Source organism: Eretmochelys imbricata, chromosome 5, assembly GCF_965152235.1.
Source record: "Eretmochelys imbricata isolate rEreImb1 chromosome 5, rEreImb1.hap1, whole genome shotgun sequence".
Taxonomy (NCBI): domain Eukaryota; kingdom Metazoa; phylum Chordata; order Testudines; family Cheloniidae; genus Eretmochelys; species Eretmochelys imbricata.
Window position 1 is genome coordinate 131,442,942 of NC_135576.1, and position 9,606 is coordinate 131,452,547.

Below are 9,606 nucleotides of genomic sequence, written 5' to 3' on the forward strand. Positions count from 1 at the left end.
CAAACCAGCCCCTCTCAGCCAAGCAGTCAAGCATATGATTAACTTTAAGCATGTGCGTAAGTCCTATTGATTTTAATGCCGTGCAGTAAGTGCTTTGCTGAGTCAGGGCCTCTATTCAGGGATGCCATTGTGTAGCACAAGGAATGCTAAAGATTTGTTTCCAGGAAGAGTGACAATGCTTTTATTGCTCTGCTCTCCTAAGGGTATTATTCCCCTCTCAGATCCACACACTGCATCTCAGCACCATTGGCATCTGGTGCAAGCAGAGAAGGATCCAAGTATCAGAGCTGAGAATTCATCCCATTCATGTTGTATGCTCATGTCACATGGTCCCTCAAGGGAAAGAATATGTACGTTTCAAAACCAGGGGGACCCTTGGTGCAGAACAGACATTGCTGTTGTTCCAAAAGCAGTTGGTGCGAAGCACAAATCCGTTCTAAAGGGATAGGGTGGTATTAGAATTATACTAATGAAATTTTACACGTATTGAAAATTAGCAGACAAGAGCATGCATGAAAACTACACACACACACACACACACACACACACACACACTCTGCCTGTATGTTTCTAATGAGATTAAAGATAATAGCATCATTTTTACTGCAACATCAGCACAAAGGTATCTGCCAGTTTTATTTCTCTGATCTTAAAGGCCAATTTGCACTTGTTAGTTTTGCAATAGTAGACAGTCTGGCATCCTTTCCTCTGGATCATTTGTCATATCTCCTGTTAGAGAACTGGATGGAGAAGGATTTTCTTCTCCATTCGATAGCTCAGCCTTTAGCAGTGCCTTGGTTTCCAAAGCAAAGTGTTTGCTTTTCTAGGGGGCATTATTTGTTCTCGTGTCTTGTCACCAGGTGGTGCTACAGTGCTGGCCAAATACTGCGGTAACCTGTTTCCAAAGCATGGTATCCTTCCAAAGCCATGTGCTGCATGGTTTTGTTTCCTATCACCTTCGCTACCCAGAGCTGCACTTTGGATTCCTTCCTGCAATGGCCCTTCTTTGGGAACGTTTAATGGCCCCATCACAAGCTTTTCAGGCACCGCTTCACCATTTTTCCTACTGAACTGACTTGCTCCAAAGATTTGTGCAAGGACATTGTGTCCATCCCCTTTACGGCATTTCTAATTGGATCTGCACCTGCTCCAGGGTAGAATCCATGTCTCTCTTTCTTCCCTAATGTGATTTTAGAGTATGGCGTATTCCTTTCCTGATCTGATGTTCCATCTCCATTTTCTTGTGGACTAGGTGCGGGGGGAGGGGAAAGGGAGGGGGCGGTTTCCAAGCACCAGTGAGCTGTTCCTTTGACTAGTCTGAATACCAGCTGGGTATCAGACATGCTTGGCATGCTCTGAGTTACTACATTCAAGATATTGTGAGCTTCCTCTTTCTTCCCAGGAAGAGAATCTGACCGGGGGAAAGTCTAGCGGAAAAAGGGATTTTCTTTTGGTGCTGGAGAATTCCCTGCACAGTACAAATGGCCAGAGGAAGGATACGCTGCATTCCCTCTGTGATCTGCTGGGTTGCCATCTGGGACTGACATGGTGACGTTCTGGTGTCCTTGCTCCAGTGAACCAAACCGTCTCATCTGGACACACCCGTACTTCCAGGCCATCCCAGCCAGATGCTTTAGGTTCTCTCTAAACCCAGCTGGGAAACTATTGGGGTACGGTGCAGTCTCCGTCTGTCCTAATAAACCTATTTCAGGGCCCCAGGAATATCATTCTGAATATCGCGATCTGCCTTGGTGAGACGGAAGGCTCTGTAGCTGGGAATTATACTCCTAGTCCCACGAATTGCCCAAGGGGGTGCTCTCTCCTTCCAAACACACCACTAGAATTAAATGGAATATTTCCCGTTTGCTTTGGGAGGGAGGGGCATGTCATAAGCTGGAAAATTCTCTTCAGGAGCCCAGGGGTTAATTTCATTATACTGTAAATCTCCCCCAAGGCTGGATGGGTTGTCTGTAGAGTACTGGAAATAGACCTGCTGCTCTGTTAGATCACATGGGACGTACTGTGGGTTCCCATGTTGTCCAGCTGGGCTGCCCTTAGGCAAGGGATGCTCATGGCCCCATTTTCTTTGTCCAGGGTAAGACTCATGCCCTAGCTGATCAAAGTGTTCGCTTTGATAATAGCAGCTTCCTTGCCTCTGACTTGAAGGAGAATCTGGGGGATAAAAGGGATTTCCCAGTTGCCCTCCTGGGCTGATGCCAGGAGAGTTTTTTCTGCCATCCCAAAATCTGCCCCAGAGTAAAGCACATCTCCCCTTTGACCATAGGAATAACTGTCAGGGTAGGAAATGCTCTCCTCTGGCCCAACGAGGTACCTGATGGGTACACTGCTGCTTCGAGCAGGGGGTTGGACTAGATGACCTTCAGGGGTCCCTTCCAACCCTGATATTCTATGATTCTATGATACACCGAGCCTTTGCACTGCCCCATTGTGCCTGCTTCAAAGACCGGGGAGTTTTGCTGGTGATGCCACACCTCACCTTCTGGACAGGGAAAACCGTCTCTTTCAGGATAGGAAGGGTTAACTGTCTGTCTCTCCCAGTCATGCTGACTGGTTACCGGCTCAGACAGATGTCTCCTTGTATCTAAAAAGGCACCCTGAAGGGATGGCTGGCTTGTCAGTTGTGTCCCAGAACCTGGGATTCAACCAGTATCTTCCCTTGGATGACAGAAGTTGTCAAAAGAAAGGCAGTACTTGTCGCACCTTAGAGACTAACAAATTTTTATTTGAGCATAAGCTTTTGTGAGCTACAGCTCACTTCAGTTTGCCCTAAGGTAGTAAAGCTGGGATCTGGAGAACTCCCTTCAGCGCCCCTGTTCTGCCCCCACTCCATCTCTTTCCCCCAAGGCCCGGTCCCCTGTTCACTCCTTTCTGCCCTCCCCCACTCCACTGTGGCCCTGAGACCGGACAAGCTTTGTGCCCCCACCATGGCCCTGGGGCTGCATTGGGGAGCAAGAGCTCCCCAGCCCCAGGGCCGTGGCGGGGGAGATTTTTCTGAGGGCCCCTAAGTGGCCAGGGCCCCTGGGCAAGGGCCCCGTGAGACAATGCAGTAATCCGCCATTGCCCCTCCCACAGCCTCCATTACGTGCCGCCCATGCCTGGTATATGCTTTCTACTGACACCAGTTTTCGACGTCTAATTTCTTGCAAGAAGACATGATACAGTATAAACTTGGGGAAACTGGTGTGGATTTATCTTTCATGCTATTCGTGTCTGTGGTGGAGTGTATACCCCCACATTGGCAGTCAAAGGGTTAACTGGTGCAGACCAATTAGTGAACCTGGTTGCACCCGTAGGGTGGGCCAGGCCTAATTTAGTATTAGGCCCAACTGGGGAGGAGTTACGTGACTGATACAGGAAGGACTTCATGGCAGAAGGGCCTGGGGATGATCTCCTGAGAAAGAAGTTCTACCAAAGGGTCAACAGAGAGACACAAACACACAGAGAGCCTGAGGCGAGACAGAGGAGCGTTGGATCGCCACGGACAAAGCTATTGGAGGCCTATAAGAGCCTAGAAAGGAGCTGAGGGAAAGAGCCTAGAGACTGGATCAGTTAGGAAGTGGTCCAAGAAGACAGCCAGGAGTCTGAGGAAGCAAAGGCTTGCTTAGAGGCTTGCTCCAGTGTTCCTGAACTGGAACCCAGTGTGCGGGGGCTGGGTTCCCCAACCAGACCCCAAGGAGGATGGCATGAAACTCCCTGATATGGTGGGTGTTGAGTCCAGAATCAGGCCCAAGACCTGGTGTGAAGCTGCTGGATTATTTGTTTGGCAGATCTCTGTTACCCCACAAAGGGGTGGGGGACCTGTCCGGAGTGCAAATTGGCAAGAAGCAGATCACTCCAGGTACTGGAGAAGGACAGTCTGCTATGCCACGACCAGCCATGAGGGGGCATGCTGGCTGGTGCATTGCTCTTCTGCAGTGTCCTAGTGCTATGTATTCAAAAGTGAACTAACTCGCCCTGAGGAACCCCCCCCTCCCCCGTCCCCATAGATATTATGGCAAAGGAAGAAACTCCAGGGTTAATCTTCAGAATTCCACCAGTCTCTGCCAGGAAGATAAATTGCTTTATAACTAACTCCTTGTCAGAGGGCACTGCGTGGTGTAATTAGATAAGGTCTTCTGCCTCTAGCTCAGGTAGGTGGGGACCAAATTCATTATCATTCGACATCTATTTGGCAGCTTATGTGACACCAAGGATGAACAATAGATGCATCAGAATTTGATATGTGCAATAATATTAGAACCAAGTAAAGGAAAAACTTACTTGGGGTGAGTTCAGCTAGGCAGATTGGCCATACTGCACCATCTGCAATCAAATAAATTCTGTGTTTAACTGAGATGTGCCCATTAAGCACTAACCTAGCACCAAATGGGGGTTACATTTCTATGTTCACAGCATAGTGTGTGGCTAGTAGAACAAATTTCTTGACTTTGGCCTTCCATTTTCATCCATTCTCCATAAACTTCCTCTAATAATCAGGCCCAGATTCAGGCATGGCCACTAGAAGCTCAAGCCTAGGGCTGCTCCTGGTGTCCCATGTGACAGCAGAACAGAAACTTTCACTTATTAAAAAATATTGTGTTTCTTGTCCTCATTTATGATCCAAGCAGACAGCTTAAAACAATAGCTCAGTGAAGTATGCGCTGCCTCGTTCATCGTAAAGGGGTGTTTTACTCCAAGACACACTGCACAAGGTTCCCGAACTGACACCACCCCAGGAGAAGACTGTGAACATGGTAGGCCCCTGCTGCCACTATCCCCTCATGAATGCAGCGTGGTGTGGGCAGGATTCATCACGCACACAGCCCTCTGGTCAGGTGAATGGGGGCTGAATCCTCTCTCCTTTCCAGGCAGCCTGACGCCTGTCTCAGACAAGAAGAGGTGGTCCTGGAGGTTGCTTTGGGTTGGTGATCCTGGAGGAGAGGTGAGGTGGTGAACTCCCACCAGACCTGCAGGTGGCTGTTATGTGGAGCAGTGTGTACTGCTACCACCCCATGTGGGGGCAGGGCCTTGGGGTTCCCCTTTGGAGGGTGTGCCTAGAGACTTGGATAGCTTTAATCTGGCTCCGGTAATTGCTGACTTTGAACTCTGCAGCTCCTCTCATATCTCCTACAGCTCTGCCTATTATCCCCAGCGCCACATTGCATCTGCACTCCCGCCTCTCAGGGCCACTTCTGCCGAGAGGCCTCCTCCATGTGTGTCTCGCCTTTCTCATTGAATGCATCTCGCCTCCCAGTGGGCTAACGCGTCCCTCCTCTCCAGACTCCAGCATGTTCAGAACATTGTGCTTTGGTGTCTGACGTTCAAAGAACTCTGACTGCATCACCCCCGTCCCGCTAGCTCTCTCTTCCCTTTAGGCTCCAGTTCAAACTTTCCCTTGTTTCTAAAACATTTATTTTTAAAAAACTATTTGACCAGCTCCATTAATAACTACTCCACAATCCAGATTTCTAAATCCAGTTTTATTTATTCTGTTTAATAGGCTTGTAGCACTGTGTGCTCTCACCGCCGTGGCGCCTCCTGCTGGTCAGTCCGGGAATTAGCTCCTTCCAGCCTCAGAGCACCTCCAGCTGGTCAGTTTCTCTCCTTTGGTTACCAGCCCTGTTGTCTCCACCACCTCTGGCCCTCTGTCTCTCCCACACCCGGTGCCCCTTACCTTGGGGTGCTGCCCCACAGCAGTGCCCCCACACTCAGGGTCTCCCCTCCTCAGGGGAACCCCAACCCCCCGAAACCCACTTTGACTCAGTGGCTACTACCAGTCTTCATCTAGCCCCCTTTCTCTGGGGCAAACTGTAGTCTATAGTGGCCACTCATCATCGGAAAGGGGTTGGACCGGCTGCCTCTGCCTGTCCCTGGGCCACACCTCTACAGCCCCGGTACCTCCTTAGGCCTTTAACAAGGCCTCAGCCTGGGGAGTTGCCAGGCAGGAGCTCCCCAGCTCCTCTAGCCCTTCCCCAGCACTGCTCTGCCCAAAGGACCCTGTGCTCCCAGGCAGCCAGGTTCTTCCCACTCCAAGCTGGAGTGAGACTGTCCCGGCTCCTGACTCACAGCCCCCTTATCAGGGCCAGCTGGGCCCTGATTGAGCTGGCCACACCTGGGGCCAGCTACTCAGCCAGCCTCCCTCAGCTGCTCTCACTCCTTTTATCCCAGGAGCAGGGTAACAGCCCAGCTACAAGGCTGTAGTGTGGATCACTTCATGTGTCGTGAGTCCCGTTGTGCACTGCATTGCGGCCCAGCACTGCAGGACGTGTGACCCAATACTGTCAGCTGAGCTAATTGCCCCCCCTAATTTATTATTCATGATAGTTGATAGTGAGTTTATGCTGTGGGAGTGAGGGTTTCATCCTCACAATTTTAAACAAGTGGGATTTAAAATAATCCAGTTCAAACGTAAAATATGTATTTTGATTAAGGGAGGGACTTTCCAAGGTGCAGGATCATTTAGCAGCAGAAATCCCCTTGCCAATGGATGGGACTCTTGCTCCTAATTCACTAACGCTCTTCCAATGAAATGTGTGGTCCTTTGAAAATTCCATCCGATCCCCTTTGCCTAAAAATAAGCCACCGTCCGATTTTCATCTCTTAGCATGGAAATCTGGTCGTACCATGTGTTTCACTTTGCGAACCCCTGCACTAAAACCCAACAGCAGACCCCCATGAGTAGAGCTGAACCCCAGGGGAGCCGACCCCAGAGAGAAATCCTCATTTGACTGTTGGCATCACCTAATCTCATTTTTTGCAACTCACAGGGGTGGAGCTTTTGTGGGTGGAGTTTGGTTTTGTAGGCGGAGCATAGAAGAGTACCGCCATGCTTTTTTCCTGGTTTGACCCCGTCCTTCAGGGTAGGCTTGAGAAATAAGCACTGCCATCACCAGCCCTGTACTTCAGCTTGAACAGTATATCTGAAGAAACAAAATTCTTCACTACACCAATCTCTGGGCCTGATCCAAAGCTGGTTGATGAAGTCAGTGGAAGGACACCCACCGATTACAATGGGATTTGGATGAGGCCTTCTAATTTGCCCTCAACGTTTATTGGAGGCAATTGTAATGAAAGAATCATAGAATATCAGGGTTGGAAGGGACCTCAGGAGGTCATCTATTCCAACCCCCTGTTCAAAGCAGGACCAAAGAAAGTGGGACATGTAGTTACCGCTTCTCTTTTGCTTCCAAATCCAGCCTTATGAGGCAGGTGCATTTAGGATAATAAAAATACGTCATTGCAGAATTAACACAAACAGGTTGTTTAAAAAAAATTGTTCGAGCTGGTTGAAAAAACAAACAAACCTATTTTGCAAAATAATCAAAAGAAATTTTTCATTCCATTTGAAATTTTTCCGCAATTTTTTTCATTTTTTGACAAAAATTAAAAATATCTTGTTCAAAAAGTGTTTTGTTTCAGCCGGATAAGAACCACTTTCTCTCGCTGTACTGTTTTTCCATTGGAGGTAAAAAGGGGGAATAAAACAAATGCAAGACAGTCTCTTCCCCCCCCTCTTCCCCGTCACTGAAACGGCATTTAAAAAAGACTTTTCATTTGAAATTTTTCATCTAAAATGGAACCTTTTGAAAAGAATGTTCATGGGGGAAAAAAAATCAGACATTTTCTATCAGGGTGGGGGAGAGAAATGCTGAACGTATCCAAGTAACTCTAGAAATCAAGAAAAATAACATCATGCGGGCGAAAGACTGCAATTCTCACCGGCACAGCAAGAGGAACAGGAACCGGAGGAACATCCTTCACCTTTGCACTTGGGAAGAAATGACAAAAGTGAACGGTTCACTGTAACCCTGCAGGTCTCTTTGTCCCCCTCTAGTGGCCGACTCAAACAAGAACTTTGAGTCTCCCGCAGCCCCATGCTAATAGAGTGGTTCTTTAGTCTCATGCTTTGAGATCTAGAAGGGCATCATTCCACAAGTCTCCTCCAGGAAATTTATATGAGACGTAGAAAAACAGGCTGATAGATTGGCTGAAGCTGAGACAGGTTTAAATGGTCATTTAGACACAACTCACCTGGCTATGCCTAGTTACTCCAGATAATTGGTGCTTTACCAGAGAGCCTCAGTAATAAAAGGGGTAAAATCACATTCGCTCAGAGCTGTGGGACACCTAAGAAAGATTTTTTTTTAAATAAACTTTGAAAGGGGGTTTGCAGTGCGGTGGTGGCACAGAGTGTCTGTTTCTGCTGTGGAAAGCTCTGGAATCAACTGAGCTTTCAATTGACCTAATAAGCAAAAAAGTGTAAGTAAAGCAAGCAAATAAAAACTGCTTAGAATCTATGCGTTCTTTAAAGAATTATTCTACCTGTATGTTTTTGACTAAGGATAATGTGGAGTTTAAATAAACTTATTCAGAGAGGTGTGAACAGGACAGAATTTATTTTCAGAGACAATTTTGCAGTTTTTTTGTTTTGTCAAATACTACCTGCTGGCATTCCAGGAATTTCTGAATCTCCAATCTGTCTGTCTTCACTGTTTGTAATGGACACAAAATTACAAGTTGTACTGCTAGATGAGAGATTTTCCTTTCAAATTCACCAGTACTCCTCTACATCCAAAATTGCCAAATTTCAGCTGGATCCCAAAATGTTATTGGATATTCATTTCTCAGTTAAACCCATATTTTCTCTTAAATGACATTCTACAGTAAAGCCTAATAACCCAAATCTGAACTAGCAGTATATATAATGCCTTAATTTTAATTGTTCTATAATTAACTATTTTCTTTTGGACCTGGGGAAAAACGGATTTCTAAATTTCAAAAGTTTGAAGGAATTGTGAAAAATAAATGAATCACCTATAAATCTTAGAAAGTTCTCTTGGGACCGTAGCTGAGATGGGTGAGATAATTTTATTTCTGTTTAAAAGCTATTAGCAGGGCGACATTTAAATGCTGTTCCAAATTTGCAGGACCAATCAGCGGTCAGGAACATGATCCTCATATCATTCTAGGTTTCGACCCAACATCTGGCAGTGTATGGTTTAGAATGTGGTGTTATATGAACTGCCAGATGAAACTCTCTTATTAGGTTTAATAACAAGTTCAAAAAATCAGCTTAGAACAGTAACATTCACAGGCTGCTCCTCTAGCTAAAAGAGGTAACAATGCAAAGCTCTCTGCTTTTATGGCACCTGACCTTATTTAATCAGTCCGTAAAACAGCTGCGCTGGTTATATAGTTTACAAACACCGACATTTATTAGTAAGCTGGTAGCACGGCATACAGTTTGCTAATACTCCTAATTAATTATGGGTAATTATCCTCCAAAGATAGAGGATTGATTCTATGCAGATAAGTCCATGGGTGTAACAAGAGCCAATGGCTGGAAACTGAAGCTAGACAAATTCAGACTGGAAATCAGGGGCAGATTTTTAACAGGGAGGGTAATTAACCATTGGAACCATTCACCAGGGTTCTGGTGGATTGTCCGTCGCTGGCTACTTTAAAATTAGGGTCAGAAGTTTTCCTAAAAGCTATTCCTGTTCAAAGTAGAGCATGAATTCAGGGGAGTTCTGTGGCCTGTGTTATGCAGGAGATCAGAATAAATTATCATAATTGTTCCCTGGGGCCTTATAATCTATGGATGCT

General features: G+C 46.6%; 1 protein-coding gene across 1 annotated transcript; it reads right to left on the reverse strand.

Annotated features, from left to right (window-relative positions):
• Positions 1-783: 783 nt before the first annotated feature.
• LOC144265419 (enamelin-like) lies at positions 784-3,114 on the reverse strand. The gene is made up of 3 exons (XM_077818059.1): positions 3,104-3,114; positions 2,161-2,246; positions 784-1,115 (listed from the first exon to the last, which is right to left on the reverse strand). The coding sequence occupies exons 1-3, from the start codon at positions 3,112-3,114 to the stop codon at positions 784-786; spliced, it is 429 nt and encodes a 142-aa protein (XP_077674185.1).
• Positions 3,115-9,606: the final 6,492 nt, after the last annotated feature.

Bases quoted from the DNA above. Each gene is read 5' to 3' on its own strand.
- LOC144265419 (XM_077818059.1), bottom strand. The intron at 1,116-2,160 runs GTCAGAGGCAAG...AATGCCGTAAAG, and splicing joins TCCCCCAGATTCTCCTTCAA to GGGATGGACACAATGTCCTT.